The sequence below is a fragment of the Rutilus rutilus genome (genome assembly GCF_951802725.1).
Source record: "Rutilus rutilus genome assembly, chromosome: 15".
NCBI classification, from domain to species: domain Eukaryota; kingdom Metazoa; phylum Chordata; class Actinopteri; order Cypriniformes; family Leuciscidae; genus Rutilus; species Rutilus rutilus.
Window position 1 is genome coordinate 6457819 of NC_140220.1, and position 23123 is coordinate 6480941.

Genomic DNA, 23123 nt, shown 5'->3' on the forward strand with positions numbered 1-23123 from the left:
AGGAATATATTTCAAGAAACTGCTCTACTCCTCTAAAGACCTGTTGAAATGTCAAATGTACTTATGAGAACTGAATAAAAAACTGAGTGGGAAAATAAATGAACCTCTACAGAGAAGGTAACCTCCAAAAGATAGTTTGACCAGATGAACACATGCAAATGAAACAACTCTGACAACATTGAGCCCCCAACACGTACACCAAGGAAGAGAGGTCAGCCATCTTCAAAAGCAATTACGATCACGGCGACAGCTAATTAAGGCACATCATAATTACCTTCCATTTCATGCGCAGCTCCAGAACGCAAGTATTTACTGTTTGCACTAGGTTTAATTAAAACGACTCAGACTTCACCGTGGCCTTTCGATTGACATGTTCATCACACCGATCCTCCGGCCAATTGTGAGCACATCAAATCGCGCTGGGACAAGTTATTACTCAGACTGCATTGGTCAGAGTCAACATAAACAGTGCCGGTTTCTGATAAGGTTGGAGCCAGAAAGAACAAAGAGCACACAAGCACAAGGCAGTGTGTACCGAGATTGCAAAAACACAGCAGTAATTGAGGATTCGGGTTTGGTTTTGGGGAGACAGTTAATGAGAAAAAGCATCCCCTACAGATAAGTTTGAAACCATATCTTTGCAGTGCGATGACAGCCCCTGAACCAATGAAAACAACCCAACGTCTTCATTAAAAACCACTGGAGGACATTGAAGGTAAATATCAACATAGTGAATAGCAACACCACCAGAAAACAACTCCATGCTCAGCCCAAGCGTGCAAACAACCAACATCTGTAATATATAGATATTATTAGTGACTTTATTAGTTCGATAATTGTGTTCTGACAGAAGTGTCAGTTCCAAAATCGAAAAAATTGAATAAATAGCGTAAACTACACATATATGTATATGTATAATATCATAATACAATTATTTTGAACTTTGATCAAAAACTCTTAAAAACAAGGCCAAAAAAATCTTGCTGTAATTGCCAGTCGTTATTGTATAAGATATTATTGCCAAAACAGTCAATGGTATTATGGCAATGTAAAATTATGAATGGCAGGAGACAAAATGCTAAATAATTTGCAGTAAATATCACAATTTGCTAACATTTCATTTACAGGGATTAGCTGTGGACCCTGATGTTCCTCCTCAGTGTCACTGACTGTGGGAGAACGGTCATGGATGGCAGACGCACTCCATCAACCCTGACTACAATGGTAATCCTAGCTTTAAAAGATTTGTTCACACAGTCCATTTGACTTTCGCTGGAAGACTTGTTTTGTAATAACCTAACCAGCCCAGACATAAATATCACAGATGGAGTGATACAGAGGCATTGTGGGTTTAGAACACAAGCCGGTCAACTAACAGGAAGATTTAAAATTTCACAGCAACAAAGTTAAAGCCTCAAAAAAACATTTTATTCTATGACGTATTCCCAAAAAAATCAGGTTCTCCTAAATACAAATAACACCCAGAGATGCATCTCATTTAAAAGTACAAATATTACTGTAACTTAGCACACAAATATACAGAAAGGGCAGCAAGTTATAAATATTTAGCAATATAAGAATGCAAAACAAAGTAAACTGTTGGTCTGCTTGAGGAAGGCCAAAAGAAAAATATCCCAATACACTGACATATCTTGCTTTGTAGTTCATCAGAAACTCTTTGCTTCAAAAGGCCAAAAAGTTACATCACACAGAACAACGTTTTTACTTTATATGATGAAACACTTAATCCTTAGTGAGTGACCATGTTGTGTTAATAAACCACATTAGATAAACCAATAAAACCAAGACTACTGTTCTTATTACGGAGGGCTATAATTGTTGAATAATTCAGTTATAGGTTTTGTTAGTATGTCATTATAAAGGCTCAAAGGAGCTAGATTCATGTGTGGCATGTGATTAAGGCAGAAATGTTGAGAGAAAAATAAAGGACAAGAGCACTTCCCCGTTTTCATTTGTTCATACAAATCTCTGGTGCGCTCCAGCTGCAGATGTATAATATATTCTACTAAGACAAACTGAAAGCTGAAATGGTCAAGTTAGAGAAGTGGAACAAGTGATGCAACTGTTGTGGAAGATGAACTGTGTAAAATCAAAACTTTGAGATTAATCTGAGACACGTAAGGCTGTATTGTGCTGCACTGGGTAATACTACTATTTCACACTGAGATGGAAAAGATATTTCTTTTTATTCCTGAAAAAAAAGTAGATATTAGACCACCGATATTAAAATAATAGTCCACCCAGAAATGAAAAGAAAAAAGCAGCATAAAAGCAGTCCAAACAATCTATGCAATGTATTCAAAGTCCTCTAAAGCTAGAGTATATATATATATATATATCTTTGTGTTAGAAACAGGCCGAAAGGGACTGCAAACAATGTGTGGACAAACACCATTGGTTCTAATGTATCTAAGTGTATAGTCAAAACTATCACAAACTAAAATATGAACCTTAAAAATATTGAATACAGCCGAAAAAGCATAAATGTCATCAGCTCGACACAGCAACTGATGGGTTCGACATGAAATCAATTGCCTCTGGGCTTAATGTGACATATCAAACTAAGTTTAAAAACACAAACTTAAGGTTTGACCTGCCACATGTAATACTGTCTTACGCAGTCTGATGTGCTGTCCAAAATGTCAAATCTGTAACTCTGGTTCTAAAACGAGGATTAGGGTTTGGCCGATCAGAACCAATTACATCTCCAGTGACAGCAGCAGTAAAGCAAAGATATTGTCAAACTGGCATGACATTTACGTTTGGTTTCTTTGTAATGGCCGTGCATGTATTTCTGTATACTACGATGCATCAGAACAACGGAAACAAAACGGCTCATTAGCACATAAACGGCGTAATGCCTCGTCATCATTGTTCCTGTGTCTAAACCGAGATGACAAGTATAATTTCGTACATACTAAGACAGATGTTCTATAAACACCTTTTCCAACCGTCTGGATAGAGTGCTGCTCTCAGCTTGGCAAGTTTGGCTAAATCCATCAAATACATGCACAAGCACGTTTAAGTTTGGGCGAACGGTACCCTAGCATAGCACACGTTTATGTTTGGCTAGCGCTGAACCATAGCAAAGTACGTGTTGCAGGTTGGCAAGATCTGTTTCCTGGCATGTGTTTTCCATCAGCCTAGTCAAGAGATAATTTATTTTAGCTCTCTTCACACTTAAACATTCAGAGCCGCTGAGAGCAGGAGAAAGAACTGACTGAAAACGCTTTATGAAAATCAGGGAAAAATATAAATAGATCCAATTATCATATTTAGCTGAATTAATTACATTGACAATACTGAGCTCGTTTAGACATTCTGCTTGTTTATATATGAAAGACATGTTTATTCAGACATGAAGCTTGACATGCTATAATAAGCATGCTTTTAAGGCGAGACACAGCAGGCAAAAACATCGGTGACATCAACAGACTTGCGGTGAAAAAAAAAGTCTGAAATACACATTTAGGTCTTTATTTTACTACATTTTGCGTCTGTAGATTTCTCATAAATTCAACAAAAGTTGGCGTTCTTAATCAACACGCTGCTCTGCTATCTCTGCCGTCAGCCTGTCATCACATGCACAGTTAGGAAGCTCTCTCTCTTCTGTACAACCCTGTCGGATCCAAATATGGTCATTTCCTTTTTATCGGCAACCAATCGTGAAAGTAAAAGGGCTGAATGCGCAATCTCATTGGCTGATGATAAATCTTTTTAAGCCCGTTTTCTCAAAATGGCTTTTCTCTCATTCTCCAAGTCTGAAATCTCCACTTCAGTAGCACCGATAGCACCAAACTTTCCAGTCTTGTACCTAGTTATATTATGAAGACATTTACAGAGAGATTGACAGTATATTCTGATTTACCGGATAACAAAAGTAGATATCCATAAATCCCTCTGTCATTTTTTTCCCCATCTAATATGTGAACACAATGAAAAAATCATTTTTAACCTGGCTTTATCCAATACTCAGATTTTGTTTTTTTAAATATATGCAAATTAGTGCATATCTAATTAGATATTGCCTAATTTGCATATTTAAACATTAAATTACAGAAAACTTGTAATACATTTTTTTCTCATCTTAATGTAGGTAATCAACTGGGAAAGTTTCATGGTGATATCTGCTAGTTAAAATGTTTACCCTATTCACCTGTAGTGTCTCGCCTAAAACATTAAACAAGACGATAAAACCTTTTACTGTGTCCAAGGCAAAGACAGATTTAGACATATCTTCTTGTTAAGCGATGGAACACTATGGCCATGATCACAGTATGTAATCAAGGGAGAAGACAACCTTTCCAAAACTAAAGGATCTCAACTTGTGTGGTTTTTAGCTGCTCTGTGGTCTTTAAATTCAGCATTATTATGCATCCAAACACTGACACATGATGTGAGGCTGGCTTCTTGTGATGCACAAAAATACCAAGGCAAGATGAAACTCATAGTTTGCGGTGACGGCCCTTTAATTTTAAATGTATGAGGGCCGTGCTGCGCAGCAAAAATGTCAATAGTAATGAGCGCATCTCCAGTCAATGAATATGAATGAAGCACAGGAAAACAGCCACCTTTTCATTCCTAATATGTGTCAGGCATTTTGCCACCCCAAAGAGGAGATACCTGCTTAAACGGCAACTCTCACCCCACTTCAACGGCAATTCAATTTGTTCCATAATCCAGGGATGAAAAAGCAATTATTCACAGCATCCGTCACTTCACGATCTGTTTCTTAAAGATATCAGCCTTTTCTCGGTAAATGAACAAATAAGCCAGAGGATTAGTGCCACGCATGCTTCCGGGCCTTCGCCCCCCCATCGCTTCGCACAGCCCAGCGGCCGGCGATCTGTGTAAGGAGTCCTCAGGGGGGGTTTTCATGATGATGGTGTGATAGATGATGTGGCGGTGGGGTGTTGCGTGTCGTCATGCGATAGAGCCGACTGCGCGGTTTCTTCTTCAGATCTGAGCACTACAGTTGGCACTTTGGAACTGGTGAGAAGAAAACTCGGCACACCTGCAATTTGCTGTTTTGAAAGTGTAAGTCTCACACATACTTCACTCACTATTTAGCAAATAGGATGTGCAGCACATTAAGTCACATTAGAGGGCTTGTTCCATATGGCATACTACCATACCACTCCTAGAAATGCAGTATATATGTATATATTGTTCACTATATGCATGGAATAGCAGGATAACACGCTATATTTGCACACGGCAAGGGATACTGTACCTCAAAATGCAAAGCTATTTGATCTGCCATTTTAAGTGTGATGAATGGCATATTAAAAACTTTTTTTTTTAATAGCCCTTTGATTCGTTATTGGATCAGACTGTCAAAATTGAAGGTTGTTTAAAACTGTTTTATTTTCATTTCAATTATTGCATGATTTAATTCCAACAGGGTAATTAAATGCGACTAATTGAATTAATCAACAATACAGTGTACTGAATGAGAGAGTAAATAGCACACTACATAAAAATGTTTCTACATAAAAATCATTGTATACCATGTCAAAAAGTAATATACTGTTTCACACACCATTTAAAAATACTGTATATGATATAATAAATATAGTAATAACTATTATAACAATATTAATAATAATACAATTTAAAATAAATAAAAAACGAGCAAGTACACATGCGCTGCATCCCTATTTGCATACTATCCGTCCTTAATAGTTTTCGAAATTTAAATTAGTGTCCCAAATCTTAGTATGCTGAAATGAGCATTCCAAAGATACACGGATTGTCTTCTATTAGACTAATAATTTTTTTGCTCAAAACCGACGGTTAAGTAGAGAGATTTGACTCGATTAAAAAATAAATTAAAAAAATTTAAAAAAAAATCCAACTAGGGCGATATGACCAAAATATCACAATATGAGTATAATGTTATTTCAATAAAAATATTTCTAAATAATTATTTTTGCTTTAAATATGGGTTTTATAATATCCAAATTAATTCTTGTCACCATTTTCAGTATCATAAAAAATCCACATTGTGAACTTTTTATAAAGGTACGTTTGGTAATTAACTTTTAAATGCATCATTATGCAAACACGAGGAGAGTTCTCCGCATGAAAGACCGAAGACTGGCAGATCAGCGTGCTTCTACATTTCTCTCAGATAAAGTAGGAAATTAAATTAAATTGAATGTGGAGGATTTTAACTGTGACAAGATGACTGACAGGGCAGTTTAAACGGTGACAAGATGCACATAACTAAGAGACAGAGCGGTCAAAAGCGCAATTATGATGAATTGGTATGTCCCAAAGCTTGCCAACTCTTCTGCTGCACACTCAAAAGTATGTACTATAAGTAGTTGAATTGGGACGTAGCAACCCAATTCAGGAATATGAACTTCTTGTTGTGCTTGTAAGAAGAGAAACAAAATCGAAGATTGCTGCCCTAATTCGCTCCGTGCACAATATGGCGACCGTTGACGTTCGAACTTGAGTGTGTGGGCCAGTACTTCCGGTGAAAACTTCCGGTGATCTGACGGCGAGAGCGAGAGACAACAGCGACCGAGTTCCATTAGCACAGAGATATTTTTTCACAATGAGTGTTTTTAGGATTCAAGAGAGGTGACTCAGCACTTCATCGTTGTGTGCCGTTATGTACCAGTTTGTCACGTTACAACAGTTAAGTCAGCTTTCATGCATTCCCCGTTGACGCTGCGGTACGGGCATGAGTGGATACAGAAGATCCGGAGGGATGACTTCAACCCGACCAAAATTTTAAATGCATATAATGTTCAGTGTATTTCACCTGTGCGTTTCTATGCTTTCTATTACTGCATTTATTTTGGGCAGGTGAGATGAGTAAAGATCATGAATCATTATCTGTCTGGTGTTTATAAGCAGCATACAGTATTGTACTACTGTATGTGTAAAATATACACAAACTTACCTATATTAAATTGTTTGTGGCACCTACAGTTAAAAACGTAAATGTGAAATACGTGATGATAATATTGATCGAGCAATTGATGCAAGTAAGTGAAAATATATGCGCAGAATAGAGAAAATAGTATTTATGGAGATAAATTGTAGCCTATCTCAGGGCAAACGTGTGAATGTTCACAACTCTAATCTTAGTTGTAACTCTATATTTACAGTAGGCATAACTGTCATTGCGTATGTGTATGCAGCATGAGTCAAATACAATCTTCTGTTCGTGAACAGTTGTATTTCATTCATTAATCTTAATTGCCATTGGCTCGTGTGATAGTAATATGGATCTTAGTAGTATTTTAAGTGATAATTGATTCTATAAACAACTATAAAAGATCATTTTCGGCTTTCTCCGGCTCCCTGCACCGGGCGTAATGCGAAACCGGAAGTGTCTACCCACACACTCGCTGATCTGAAATCCAAAATGACGGCCACGTGCAACTAGCCTATTTGATGAACTTGATAGCAAATAATGAAATGGAAATGAATGACTTAGCGAATGAGAGTGAATGAACACTTCCAAAATTGTCTAATGATGATGATGATGATGATGAAGCAGTCTCCACACTGATGACTGTTTCCAAAATGAGTTGATGATTGGAGTGATTTCCCTCCTTCTGAGATCAGTGCATTACAGCACAGCTACAGTAATGCTAATGCACACAGAGAGCTTATGGGACGTGCTTATGCATGTTACCTCAGAACAATCACTGAAGACACCAGAAAACCGCATTTCCAACCCATTATAACTTCAATAATTTGATGGGGGTTATGATATTGGTTTCAGAGGTGGAAAAAATCTAATTTAATTTAATAATAAAATGTAATAAAAAAATTATTGAAGCATATTTTAGAATTTCTTAAGAATAACTTATATTCATTTCCATCTCACCTCGAGCCGCTGGTGGTCAACCACGAGAGCAGGAGGTGGTGGAAGTTGCACAGCCTCCTCGAGTCTGACAGCCAGCTCCTCTGAATCGGGTTCGGATGGACCTTTGACATATTTCTTCCCTTTTGATGAACCTATAAAAACAAACCAAAGTCAAACTATGAAAAAAAAACCTGAGCACACGAGAAACGGACAACACCTGGTGAAGGAAAAGCATGTCTGTAGCCGTCTAAGAAGAGGCGAGTCCTCAGGGTGTTTCTGTTGGTGTATTTAACTCTCGGCAGGAAAACGCTCACAAACAGATGGTGTTTTGAAGTCCAAGTACAGAGTATTTTTCTCCACACTGTGATTAACCGTACAGTTGACTATCAATACTTGGAATTTTTCATCGGTCCTGCATCTTTTATGGACATCTGTTAAGACTAATGTGTTATTTTGGGCAGTTATTTATTTAATAACGCTTAATTAGATACGAGAATTACATATAACTATGTTTATTGCAGTGTTCTATGCATTTTAAAATCTCTAAATTGAGTGCATAAACATTTTAAATATATGAAAATATGTAATATAATACGCTTAACTAGTACTTTGGCATTTGCAAAATCTAACGCGCCATACCTTCTTTCTCATGGTCGCCATCAGACACCGTTTCCTCCGCCGCTGCCACATTCTCCTCTGCATTGCATTCTGGGGCAGAAGGTTCTTTATGCTCTGCTGGTTTCTCTTCAAATGCATCTATTTTAATAGAGTCTACCTCCGTTTCTTTATCTAGACCATCACTATACACACTGTCCATAGATTCATTTCCATTCACACACTCCTGTGGAGCGGGGACCGTCGGGACCTCTGATGGCTCCTTAACGCTAGGAGCTTCCTCCGAGGGAGTCTCGATGGCCTCCTCTTCGCCCTGAGGGTCCTGATTGGCCGTCGGCTCACATGAGTTTTCCTCCTCTGTGGAGAGGATGTGTCCATTGGCCTGGAGTGGGTGTTTCTCAGGATGGAGCTCCATTGCGTCACAGGACGACTCGTCCTGAGTGAGACAGGCGTCACCTTGCGCCATTGCAGCCGAGTCATCCGCTCCCTCTTCCTCATCTGGTTCATCATCTTCTTCTGCTTCCTCCTTTTTATAGCTCTTTTTCTTCCTGATGATGCCCCGCCCCCAAATCGGTCGCCGTCGTAATTTTCGCTTTATGTTATCTGAAGAAAAATAAAGATTTGTGTTAAGTCAACTAAGACAGCAAACACGAAATGCATGTATTCATTCTGCAAATAAATGAACAAATCAGAAATATGGAACTATGTTAGGCTAGTTTTTGGAGTATATTGCAAGTCTTTTATTAAATGTAAATTAGAAACATATTTCAATTTATTTTATTTGTGACTTCAAATAAAGAACAAAAGCATAAATAAACACATACAAAAAAAAAAAAAAAAAACACTGGATATTGATATAATTGGAAACTGCATCAAGCATCTCGTGTCCACAATAATGCACATTTAGATTTATAAAATCAAAAAATAAATTAAATATATATATGCTTATATATAGAAAATAAACATTTAAAACAAAAGAAAATAGAAAACAAATATAAAATAAAATAAAAAGCAAAGGCCTTTAAATATGGCATCTACTCTGGTTAAGGTCTACTGTTTCTGCACATTTAGATTTAACAAATATAAAAATATATTGGGAGTTAAAACTATTATATATATATAAATAATTATATTTATTAGATATAGAATAAAAGCTAACAGACATGAACTAAAAGCCACAAAACTTTAATTTTGATTTAATTGGGTGTTTAAATGTGGCATCTAATTTACTCTGATTAAGGCCCACAGTAATATTATAAAAATTACAGAAGATTTGTGATGATAGCAAATTCAACATACTATACAGCATATACAGAAACACTTGGAAATCTTTAGAGCTGTGCAGGGTCTTGCATTTTAATAACTTACATTCACCTCGTGATTCTCGCTCCCTAATTACATGCAAAATCCCTGTCAAAATCACGGGTGTTGGAAGCAGGTCTAACTGTTCATTAGACATGACTGACTGCATGATGAACTTCTCACCCTCATGTCTCATATTCACTCAGATGACAACGAGAGAGAGCGAGAGGGAAAAAAAAAGGAGTGTTGTCATGACCGTCACTGGAGAGTATATGCTGAGCGCTCCTGAAACACGGCGAGAAAAATAGACAGAGGCGGGTGGGCCAATCTGTTAGCACTACACGACACCTGTCCACTGTGTAATTGGTCGGAGAGGGAGAGAAAGGGGGCTATGGAAAACAAAACGGAGGGGGAGCATTGCTCAGCACGCAGGAGGCCATGCTTAAAGTTGTAATTGAAAACAATGGACGGCAGCCCAGATGTGCGCCATATATCAGAGCCCTAAAGGATTGGGCTAATTTTCCTCCTCCGGCTGCTGGTGTTTCCTATTGGGCTTTCAGTGACTGAGTAGTCACACTCCACTCAAAATAATGGATTCCCACACCACCCCTCCTATTCTAAATACAACAGGTTTTTTTTTGAACGGAGAGGTTGATTGCAAAACACTTGGTTCTCCCTTCGGATGTAATCAGAATGATCGAGTGAGGTGTGGGAGAGAGAGGGAACAAGCAAGTGTAAGAGAGAGAAAGAGAAGGACCTGGGAGATTGCAAACATATGGATAGAGAGAGAGAGAAGAGTGAGTGAAAAATGGGGCTGGGAGGGGGAGGGCTTTTCCAATTCCAAAAATGTAGCAAAAACTTTAGGGTGAAGAGGCTAAAGGTCTGATGCTGTAAAAATTTAACAGGCTTCATTCCACACATTCCTCTGCTGGATCCACAGCACAGGTCTGGGGTAACAGGTCTCGAGTTCAATAGTTGGGCTTTACTGTCTCTGCCTTCTGCAGTAACATTGTCTGAGATTCTGAACTGGAGGATAAGTGTACCTCAAGTGGTGCGCAGATTGTGGATTTGTTTTGTTAACCTAGTTATGATTCATGATTCATTTTGTCTTTTTTTTCCCCTCCATTTTGAATGAAAGGAACCAAAATGTGTGCAATTTGTGTGGATGACACTCTACGGAATATGGTTGTCAATCCTGTATTTGGGTCCTTAATACGGTTACGTTCATACACAGTTCAGTAATTTATGGGATTGACAACCGCATTATATATATGAACTCACACCCGTACATTTTCAGGAGACACAGCCGCATTCTGTGTGGACGGAACCGGACTGGATAACTAGTTGTGTCATGTCATACAGTGCGAGCGATGTTGTACTTTCAGTAACAGCGATGGAGATATGAGCTGTGTGTCATCTGAAGGTTTTAGACCCAGTCACTGTTCTCAAAGGAGCTGCTCCTGTCAGTTTTGTGTTCTAGGCGTGACTCAAATGCTCTGCTCTCCACCCAGATATAAAAGCTTTTGTTGGTAAATGAAGATTTGACATGAATGTGTGGCTCGATTAGACTCTTGTCGTATCAAAAGTTGTAAGAATTCACCATCTTTGATATTACTTTGACCACTATCTACGGATACTGGTAAGAGAATACAGGCTTGACTCCAGTTGCACGTTCAGTACAGAGAGTATTCGAGACGCTACTGTAAGTTGCGGTTTAAACGGGACATTGAGACTCGCACCTGTAAGTAAATGTGGTTGTCAATCCCAAAAACTGACAGTCTCTATTCTGCTGGGTCGACAATTTTTCTATTGTTCTCCATGTACATACTACAATATGTACTTATTACAGTAATTATAATAACTGGGTAATAACTTTGGAACTAACCCTGAACCTAAGCCTAAATCTAACCTTAACCCCTGTAGTTACTGTAAGACTGAAAATACTGGTTGGGGCCTGGTCTAATGAGACAAAGGGCACTGCTGGCTAATTAACATTCAACCTCCCCCATACAACCTCACTTCCTCTCACAACAACTAAGAACTCACACAAGAACATGGTTTAATTTGAATGTTTATCATTGACTTATGTTTTTGGTGTCATTTGAAATGTCTCAAAGTGAGTGGTACAGATATCTCATATCCAGATAGATCAAATAAAAGGAAATAAGGTTTATAGAAGTTTAGAGAAAACTGGTTCAGAGCCATTTGAGGGTGGTCTCCCCCATCCCCCATGTCACCTGCATTTGAGGGTGGTCGCCCCCATCCCCCATGTCACCTGGTCAAACAGGATAAAAGAAAGTGTTCGCGCTCTCTCTGGGGCTCTTCTTTGCTGGACACGAATGGAATAGGTGTTTTCGCTCTCTTTCTCTCTCTTTCCCCTTCTCTCTCTCTCTCTCTATCTCAGGTAGGCTACAAGCTGGGTAAGATTATTTGGTGTAATCAATGTATAACAATGTTCTAGATATTTGAATTGATTGTGGAATTGATCTCTGATATCTGAAATATTAAATTGTTAGGTGATTATTCTAACTGATTTTGACATTGTTCATTTAATGGTTAAAAGGAATAGTCATAAGGAATAGTCATACATTCGCCCACTTTTAGTGAGGCACAGATGTTATTAAAACCTTTCATTTATGGAGTCAGATGAAGTAACGAGTAAATACATATGATCAATGTATTACAAATTTAACCAACCAATACTTTGCATGAGTGAGGACAGAACACGTGATTACCTTCCCCGGGTATTGGCGAACCGAGATTGGACCAATATAGCGGGCCTTACACTTTATATTACCCACTATTTTCTTAGACAAGTACACTGTAAGTGCATGTAAGTACAAATAAACTGCAACCAGTTATGTTAGTCATTTTTTTCACTAACATAAAGTGAATAAAGTAACAAACCAAATCAAACCTAACCTAAAATAAAATAAAGTGACTAAAATAACATATACACGTTTACACAATGACAGTCAAAATTTCTGCCTTAATATATAATGATCAAATCTTAATGATGGGGCTTTGGGGTAAACTGGTCAAAAAAGGTTGGGAATAAAAGACTTTAGAAATCTGTCTGAAACCAATTCATTTTGCAATTTGGTTTGTTGCCACCAGCTGTGTAGAAATTCCACATTGGACCTTTTGAACCTTTAATTTATTTAATAAACGCAGGTGGTATTAGGCAATGACAAGCTGCATCACCATCATCACGCAACATTTTAGAGAACCTGTACTACCCACCAAGACACTAATCAATGTTTTAAACCTGTTGTGTCCATCAAGACATATGCATTTATGCAACAGGCCATAAACTGCATCTGAATTTAGCATCGACAGCAACAGTATCAGTCCAGATTGACATACATGTGCGTGACAACTGACTGTGAATACAAATTAAGCGAAACTGATGAGCCCCAGATTTAACAACCGGATGGTAGAAAGGTGCATGCAGCAATTTACAAAAAAAGCTCATTTCTTCTGGCTTGCTGTTTTGCCTCTTTCTTTTTTTGGGGGGGGCACACAAGACCTAATTTGACATTTCGGCCAAATCACAGTACACAATAGCCGTGACTCGCTCTAAAGAGACCCATGCAGTGCATCAGGCCCTAATGATGCGTAATTAAGTCCACAAAGGCTCAATGTATTTGTGTGTGTTCAACCAGAATACTGGGCTTATGATTGAACAGCACTACAAAGGAACTAGAGAACACCAGGCTGCTTGGACTGATTGATAGGGGAAAATAGAAAACTTGTACTGCTGGAGGACATATTGATGTGTCCAGATTGCATCTGCTGCAAAACGCTGACAACAGCATGATTGAGGCCAGATCATCGTCAAAAGCTGCATTAAAAGAGAGTATGAGATTTCCAAGATGGCAACATTACAAACTTTTATGTTAAATAAAATGCTAAGCATAAAACCTAAACTCAATATTGCCTCAAAAGCAATAAAGAAAAAAAGCTAAATAAATAAATAAATAATAATAAGCAGCAACGATTATCGGTCCTTTGACCTCTGGTTTTAAAAACAGATCCATGACAGAGCCAAAGGCAGACGATTTCCAGCCATATAAAAGTCAAAGCTTGACAAGGACTGTATCATAACCCTTGGATTTCACTGTTAGAGAAATGCAATGCAATGCAATAAGGGTATCTGTATTATTAAAACTTCAGTCAAAGTCATAAAACCCCAGCTTATCTGCTTCTGATATTTCCTCACATCAGCCTAACACTGCTTTTCATGTCGACCAGGTAGATAGAGGACTAGCTTGAGGATTATGATAAAGCTACAGTCTTTAATGTTTAAGCCTTGAAATGCTTTTTGTTTGTTTTCCTCTCACGGCAGCAGAAGATTTAACGATGGGGCGTCTAGCCGCGCTATTCTAGACCTGTGGACATGTTTCTTTGTTGCTACAGCAACAGAGTACATGCTTAATTGATGTGAATAAACAAATGAAACAAAAATATTATTCTAAACAGTTCAGACAGAGAAAAGTTGATGCTTAATTTCTGATTAAAAAAAATAATAATAATCTCACTCAAACTCAATAAATCAATACATGAAAAATAACTCATGTAAAACAAATAATCAAATCAAAGAAATTTTTTTTTTTAAATCTAGCATCTAAAAATTGTACATTACATTGTATAGTTTTTGGATAGTGAGTTTATAGAGAAACTTTGCTTCAGTCGTATGTGTCTCTACTCTGAAAATAAAAAAGTGGCAGAATAAAGGCTGAAATAAAACATTACATGAAATAAAACCATGTTATTTTCATGTAAAAATTCCAGACTTGAGTCCAGCTGGGCAGAATAACTCAACTAGATGTTCTAGATCTAGATAACGCAAGATAAATGATTAAAATACAATAAAGAATAAAACAAAATTAAATTATATAATATGATATAATAATAATAATAAAATCTAGCATCTGAAAATTGTACATTACAAAGTAGAAGAATAAAGGCTAAAATAAAAGTAATTACATGAAATAAAACCATGTTATTTTCATGTAAAAATTCCAGACTTGAGTCCAGCTGGGCAGAATAACTCAACTAGACAGGGTTATTTTCTGGTGCTGAGGTCAGCTGATGAGGCTCAGGTCACGGTGATACTGAGGGATGCTGAGCTGGATGGAGAAGAAGCTTCTGTCATTCACATGTGGACTGATGGATCTTAACTACAGCATCCGCTTCAGAAACAACAGACCAGAAAAAAAAAGAAAAAAAAAACTAACGAGAAGGATGGAGAGAAAAAGCTTGCCGGGGAGAACTTTCTTTTCACAGCCTCACTGTGTTTGTGAATGGTAGGGGTGTTGTTCCAAGGCCCAGAATAAACCCAACAACACAGGAAACATATTCCAGGAAACGGAGAGATGCAAGTGTGAGAGAGAGAGAGAGAGAGAGAGAGAGAGAGAGAGAGAGAGAGAGAGAGAGACAGAGAGAGAGAGAGAGAGAGAGAGAGAGAGAGAGAGAGAGAGAGAGAGATATGGACAATAATGAAAAGGAGAAAAAGAGAGCCGAGGGAGATGAAAAAAAAAAAAACAGTTTGCAAAATAGTATAAGTTTGCGTACGTGTTTATGGTCCTTAATGTAACCCCTAAAATATCAGAGGCAGCGCTTTTTCATCATCTCTGTGTGTCTGCTATATAGATTTCATTTATAAATGTCACCTTTCTAAACATAGTGATTACTCATGGATAGCTCAGTTCTCTCGGCCACGTACAGGTGACCTTTGCGGCTATTTCAGGGGAAATGAAATGTATATAAAAAAAAGTACCTTTCATATAAACATCAGCCAAAAGTAACGTGAAGACATTTCTCAATAAGAAGGACGTAGTATTTATATTTGAATATCTATCTATCTATCTATCTATCTATCTATCTATCTATCTATCTATCTATCTATCTATCTATCTATCTATCTATCTATCTATCCATATCAAAATAAAATAAAATAAAACATTTTACATCACACTACAGTTTTTGGATAGCAAGTTTATAGAGATGCTGTGAATATCTATATTTGCAATAAATAATTCAGTTATTATAATTTATTTTAATTAGCTATTGGTGATCTCAAAATAAGAAAGCTGCAGACACATCCCAGGAATTCACGGATGAACCTTTCGCCATTAAAGGAAAAGCAAGAGAGAGGTCAGAGGTCAGCAGTGTCCAAGTGCCAAGTGGATACTGTGGTCATTACCTGAGAGGAGCCCAGTACTGGGCAGGGAAAAGTTGTTATTCCCCAGTCTTCCCACTTTTAAATAATGCATGAGAATTGTTGAAGCATGAACACACAGTCCCAGACGGTTGATATAAAAGTGTGTGTGTTGTGTGTGAGTGTGTGTGTGTGGAGGAAATGCTCTTCTTGGAATAGCTCAGCACTTTGTAATAATTAAAACTGCCACTGCATGCATATTTAATGCGGCGCCAGGAATATTTAGCTGTGCACCCCCCCACCAGTACCTGCCAAAACACCACCTTATCTTCCATTTATTAAACTGTGCGATAGCATGCAAACAATACAGCAGTCACTTTAGGTCCGCCTTGTAGGGACACGTTTTTCAATGATTACTTCCATGATGCAACAGTGAGAAAACATCACTCTCTGCTATAAGCTAATGAACAGGTGAATGCAATGGATGAAAAAAAAAAAAAAAAAAGTAGAAAATTACTTTTACAGAGGCTCAACACACACTATGCTAAAACCCTTGCCTGAAGATACAGATGGAGATTTACTCTAAAGGACCGACATACTTTTCCATGAGATCTTATCATTTAAAAGACTTGGGATTTTTCCTGCTTGAAATAAATGGTTGATGTGCCCAGTCCACCCAGTCCACCCAGACCATTTACTGAAATCAAGTTCCATAAACCGCTCATTCAGAAAGAGGACTGTAACAATTAATTGATCAAATCAATAGTATTCGACAACAAATTTCTTTAGCAAATAATCAAGAATGTTTGTGATGAGCACTTTATGGTAGTGAAAAACACATTTAGGGATGCGGTAACAATTATTTTAATGTTATAGACAAATTCTAAAATGGCTGATATGATAAATCTAAACTACTAAAAAAGGATATTAGATCTTAGTTCATCTAGATTATTATTATAGATGACAATCTACATCTTAAATTGTCAGACACAATTCAATATACAATATCGGCTGACAGAATTATTATTATTATCATTTTTATGCAGATTTCAGCCCCAACCAATGACAACGATAAATTGAGAATCCATACGTTTCTATGAAAAAACAACAACATTTACTTACATTTTATTGTTATATTCAAATTATGTAAACACTTTCATCTTGCAAAAGTGACTTACCACATCTTACAATTTTGCTGTCCTCATTAAGCTTTGAACAATTTGCCATTTAAATGGAGGGCAACAAATAAATATTGTCAAAACACTCATTGTTAAACATTAACTTACATTTTAAATGAATGATTATTGAAGTTTGAAATTGTATATGCAATGCAATTCCATTGCACATAATTCTACTATTAACTGCAACTGTGTATGCAATGCTACTCTATTAATATGCATAGTACATTTAATTGAATGACTATATAACTCCAGAAAATTCGACTTCATAACAGTAGTTGTGTCCCAAATGACATACAGGGATGGAAATTAACTTTTTTGTCCACAGTCCACTGTGGCTGGTGGATTTCAAAATCTACCAGCCACTCAATGTTTTTACCAGCCACTTTCTTGTTTTTAACATACAATGTGTAACTGCATGTGAAAATTAATACTACAAGATCTACAGCAGTTTATTTAATCTCAAGTCTCAATGAAATACTGACATTTTCTCTTTCTTTCTTATACACACACCAGGCACGGCATTATGGGTGCGTTAGTAGGCCCACCCACTTTTCAACAGGCCCACCCAAAACTTATATTTCTAAAATCTGTGAGGCACAAGCTGAGTTTCGGCGCCCTTCAGTTCACGTGCAATGCAAGTGATCATGCCGGCGTCTTATTACATTGTCTGCTATATATTTTCTTATTATTTATTAAATACAGGCAATTGGTTGATAAAACATCGATCAAAATTAAGATACAATTTATACAAAACGAAAATATTTTAAAAAGAGTCTTTCTACAAAACAAAACTCAATGAAGGGGTCAAAATCATGTCTTACATGTCATGTCTCCAGACATATTTGCGCATCTCATGATGTATCACATCTTTCTCAGCGACCAGCGCCGTTGCTAGGAGGGCGCCAGCGCCTCTGTGAGTGGATGATTGCCCTGAAGACGCCTAGCAATGGTATACCTTTAGTGGTAGTATACTTTTAGTTAAGTTATACCTCAAGAGTTTTCGTAGCGCACTAAGAGACAACGCCAGGTATGATGCGTAATGGAGATTACAAAGCGCTCTTTTTTGGTCAGAACCATGGAGAGCAGTCGCGGATAGGTCCGTCCTATGCACCGACACTTATATATATTTTAAATACAAAATATTTAAAGAGCATCAAGCTATTAAAATCTATATTATACGCACAGATAATATAACAGTATATTAGTCAGTAATTTTTATTAGGTTAAACAGTGATTGAATAACGTGAAATCCTGGCACCGTGCCTGACACACACAATCTTCTGAAGCGTGTTGACGACATACCGAGCAGAACTTGTCTCGTCGTAAACTAACCAATCGCGGGACTCCCCATTGTCTGCTTTTCTCCATCGTTATTTAAAAAACCCGTTTTTTGACCTTCGCCTCTTTGTCCACTGGCTCCTCCTGAGCTGTTTTCTCTGCAGACCTCTTAACTAGGGATGGGCATCGTTAAGAAATTATCGATATCGATGCCATTGTCGAGTCTGCTTATCGATGCGATTCCTTATCGATTACCATATCGATTCCTGTACCATTATTCTAAAACAAAGCTTTGTATTGTAATCACACTTAGTCATGTGTGCTAAACTATAAAAGAGTAAACAACGCATCATGGTTTACATTTTAACTTTAACTTTTATTGTTTTCACAAAAACTTCATCAATTAATCATTTAACATTTAAACATTTCTAGCAGTTCTTGTGCAGAAAAACAAGCATGTCTGCTTTTTCTGGGAGGATCCTTGATCTCTCCAGGCTGATCATTGGTTACTTACATCTAGCATTAATGTTTTGATATAATTTATAAGCCAACCTACCATTGTTTGTGGAGCGCAGGCTGTCAAATATAGTGCACTCCTGGTATTTAATTTGAGCATATTTGTTGTGCTCCCCCTTGAGATGCTGACACGCATTTAAATGATGACAGTTATATGAAACATGCGTCCGAGGTTTTGCATTCCCAAACGTAGGCTACATTATCGGAAACCTAAACAAACAGCACATGAGGAGACTGAGTATGTGTGGAGCAGCGTTTACTATGAACAGAGCTGAGTTACTTTTAACAATCTGCATGCATATAAATAATTAAAGCGTCGTGCTTCTCTGTAAAAAACAAAACAAACAGTGCATATATTTTTGGCGCATATCACAGCCTTTACGATTTCATGATAGCACTCTGCTATTTTATGATTGTAAATAGTTTTAAATAGATCGCGTAGCCTTAGAAAACGGTGTAATAATGCCGTTCATGGATTCGATCTAAACAGGCTATGAAAATGGGAACTTGGAATATAAATCTGACGGCACGCACTTATCACACTGTTGGATTGACTTCGTTTACTTAGTTTACTTCTGTTGGCGGTAAAGAAGATCAAAACAGACTAGCGCGCGAGCCGACAGCATCACCACCACTACCACCTCTCTCTCTCTCTCTCTCTCTCATCAGAGATGACGTTTCACGGCTAAATCAAATAAACAATCGGAGGAGAGCCCTTCTAGCCAATCAGAAGCGAAAAAGGCGGTACCTTCTCCTACCATCTTGGGGAAAAAAATATCGCACGCAGGAATGGCGCTTTTGGGGGATTTAAAAATCCAGTCGCATACTGTGACGTCCTGCCGCGACGCGGGAATGGACGGAACGGAACGAATTAGGAATCGTTAGTGGAATCGTTAACGTGTGGACGTGTACGATTCCGATGGATCGGAACATTTGGAACCGGTTCCAAACCGGAACCTGGAACTGATTCCCAAGCCTACTCTTAACGCCTGCGATGTAACGCCACATTTTTTTTGAAGGTGTGCCTCCTCTAAAAGTGTCCGCCGTCCGTGTGAAACAGTATGCTATTTTTATTTACCCGCCACGGTGGCCGGTAGGTGAAGCGAGTTTACCCGCCACAACACAAAATCACCCGCATTTGGCTGGTGGCGGGTGCTAATTTCCATCCCTGGACATACCATACACAATGCACTTATTCTATGCACTACATACCTAACATATAGTGTATGAAATGTGTAAGGATATTGTGTCATCCAGTCCGATAGCCCCATAAGAAAAGCTGTGACAGCTGAATGCATGAAGTGCATGAACAATTAAGAGCATCATCCAGGTATTTGAAGTGCATATTTTCCTTTTGGAATCAGTGTGAAAACACAACTATTTATACTAAAAACGGCATAGAAATTGGGATGCACCTAGTGATTTAGCACCCCCCTACAGAGTATTGGACGAGATGTGGATAGATTTTTTTTTTTCTGCAATAACCTTGACTAATATAATAAGTAGACTTCTGGAAATAAAATGCAATGCTCCAAAAGGTTATTTAAATCCAGGCAGGTCCATTCTTCCTCTGGAGCAGCTCATTATTCCGATAGTTCATTGTGAAACATGTGGCCTTACAATGACACTAATTCCTGGAGTTGCTTGAAATTCCTGCATAGATGTATAGGTGGGCCACGCTGTGAATGTTATTAAACGTTTAATAGCGAGCAAGAGAAAGCCATGTGAATCGGATCTGAGGTAAATGAGCTCAACAGAGGAGAACGAAGGAGAGCCGCCACACGGCTGAGCTTCACACTGCAGAACAGCTCACGCTCACAGTCCAGGACACGGCTGGATAAGGCGAGTCGGAGTTTGACTAGGACTATTATTCATCCATGGACATCCATTTGTCCACTATTTGCCTGTACAAACCTGTCTGAGGAAGATTATAAAGCTAAACAAAGTTATTGATTTCAATTACTGCCACTAAACGTTAAAAGTAAAAAACTGGCAAAAAGGCAAGTGTGACCCGTGGTTAGGGCTTGCAAATCATCAAAATACGACGGGCAAATTTGAGTTTGAATCATTTTATATGGAGCACAAACCATTGCACAGTACATACTTAAAATAAACCCATTGTTAAAACAAGGACAAAAAACAACTATATATTCAAAAGTTTTTTTTTTTTTCATTTTGCATTCAAAATGCAAAACTAAAATATGCAATATATAATAAAATGGCTACTTTCTCGCTTTATTTAGGATGCTGCCTTAAAATTTTGCTGTCTACATCAATGTTGAAAACTTTCATATTTTTGTGGAAACTGATCCATTTTATTTTTCAGGATTCTTTGATGAATGGAAAGAGAGCACACTAAGGTTTAGAACAAAGCAAATGTTTTATAAAAAATTCATATTCGCAGGATACAGTATGTCATCCTCTAGAAGTCTGGTGAGAAATCAAGAGGTTAGAGAAGACAATGTGAGAATGAGAGAGAGAGAGAGAGAGATGGTCAGGGTCACACTTGTGAGAGGACACAGTTAGTCACTCTGGCCTTTGTCATGCAGCGCAGGTGCTTAATGAGGCCTGCGGATCGATCAATGATTCAGTCTACGCCTGTGGAAATGAAGTAGATCAGTCAAAAGCTTCCTTTGCCCACTGCAATGAGGAACACACGGGCATGTCAGGGGTAATTCATCTGCACTGTGAGCATGCTAACATGCCGCCAGCTTTGCAGGAGTAGTTTTCCATGAAACGCCCATGGATAAGCACTATATGTGGATATGCATGTTTGATGGTTTCAATACATGTTGTGACAGCTTTGAAATATAGACCAGCCAAAAATAGGTACAGTTTCAAACCACTTTACAAAGAAGAGATGCATCTCTTAAGGATGAAACCGCTATCGGCTACGCTAGTGGATGACTCATTGGCCTTGAGCAGGAAATGAGATCACACATGCTATAGCGGGCAGTCTGCTTAGCCTGAAGGTCCAGCAAGCATTGGTGTCATGACAGCAAAGGTCAGTCCATCCCTCAGAACTGGACGAGAGTCAAAATGATGTGGGAGCTTTTTGGCGCCTTATCAGGGTGGCGCCTGCCAAGCCAAACGGTGTGGAAAAAGCAGCACTCGGTGGATGCTTTTCAGATTTCGTAAAGCCTATAGCATGCAACAGTGGCCATCCACTTGTTCAATGGCCTTGGTTCCCATTCATTCTTCCCATAGGGTTTAGGGAACGTAGAGAGATTGACTCTAATGAAATAATATGGACTGATAGCTTCAACAAAAGCAAACACCATGGCATACAGCAAGTCTGTTTCTAAAAAGTTTATAGGTTATCATTCTAAATCAATTCCCTTATGGAGAAAATTAATTGGATTTTTTACTTTTAGATCCCGATTGTTGCACTCTATAGCTGGGTCCCCTGCTCAATCTTTAATGATCACTTTTGACATAAGAGTTGGCTAGTGGCCTACCAGGAAAAGGGTTTATTTATTTGACTTTGGCACTCTTGGAAAATGCTCTTCTGTTGATAAGGAAGGAAGCCACTTCTACTCTGATCAGATCTACTGTTAAAAGGCAAAAAAAAAAAGTGGGGGGAAAGTGGGAATTAAGTCCTTTGGCGATATTTCAACTTCAGATATGTCGTAATCACTTGGCTGGCCTGCTGGGGTTCATCACCAACCGCTGCGCCGGATGCTTGGATTCCACGGTGAGGTTTATGTAGAACCGCATGATAGACCGGGCACGTCGTCTACAGAGCTCGCTTTTAATGGACAACATTAGGAGGCCGTGAAATTCGGATTAATACCAAGCTGGGATTGTGATTACCTGAAGCCCAGGGAATGAGAACATAGAAGGAGAGAGAAGCAGCGTCTGGTCTGAATGATGAGGCTTTGAATCATTTATCCTACTCTTTAGAGAAATAAATCCATAGAAAGTGAAGATAAACAAAAGCAATATGACAGAAGAAACTACAGGTAATGGCCAAGAGTCGGACACCAGGACGGTTGAACATACCCTCGACGGCAGATATGAGAAATCGGCAGTTCAAAAGCTCGACTTTACTCAGGAGCTAAAGCACGGTCAGATGCGATTACGTCCAACAGGGACTTGCGTTATTTTGGGCCGTAAAACTGACAAAGGACTCAAACGGTGAGCAGAACCTCTGTCAGTTCACCTCAGATGAATGTCAACCGATCAGATCCAGTGCTAAGGATTTCAGTAGCAGCTG

The 23123-nt window shown here is 38.3% G+C and overlaps 1 protein-coding gene across 2 annotated transcripts in view; it reads right to left on the reverse strand.

The window, feature by feature from the left end:
- Positions 1–23123, reverse strand: part of atad2b (ATPase family AAA domain containing 2B) — a 93167-nt gene that overhangs the window by 8209 nt on the left and 61835 nt on the right. For both annotated transcript variants that reach the window (XM_084432434.1, XM_084432433.1), the window contains exons 25-26: positions 8492–9070; positions 7874–8004 (exon numbers count right to left, since the gene is read on the reverse strand). In XM_084432434.1, the coding sequence (XP_084288560.1) occupies positions 7874–8004; positions 8492–9070 (710 nt within the window). The remainder of the gene's footprint in view (positions 1–7873; positions 8005–8491; positions 9071–23123) is intronic.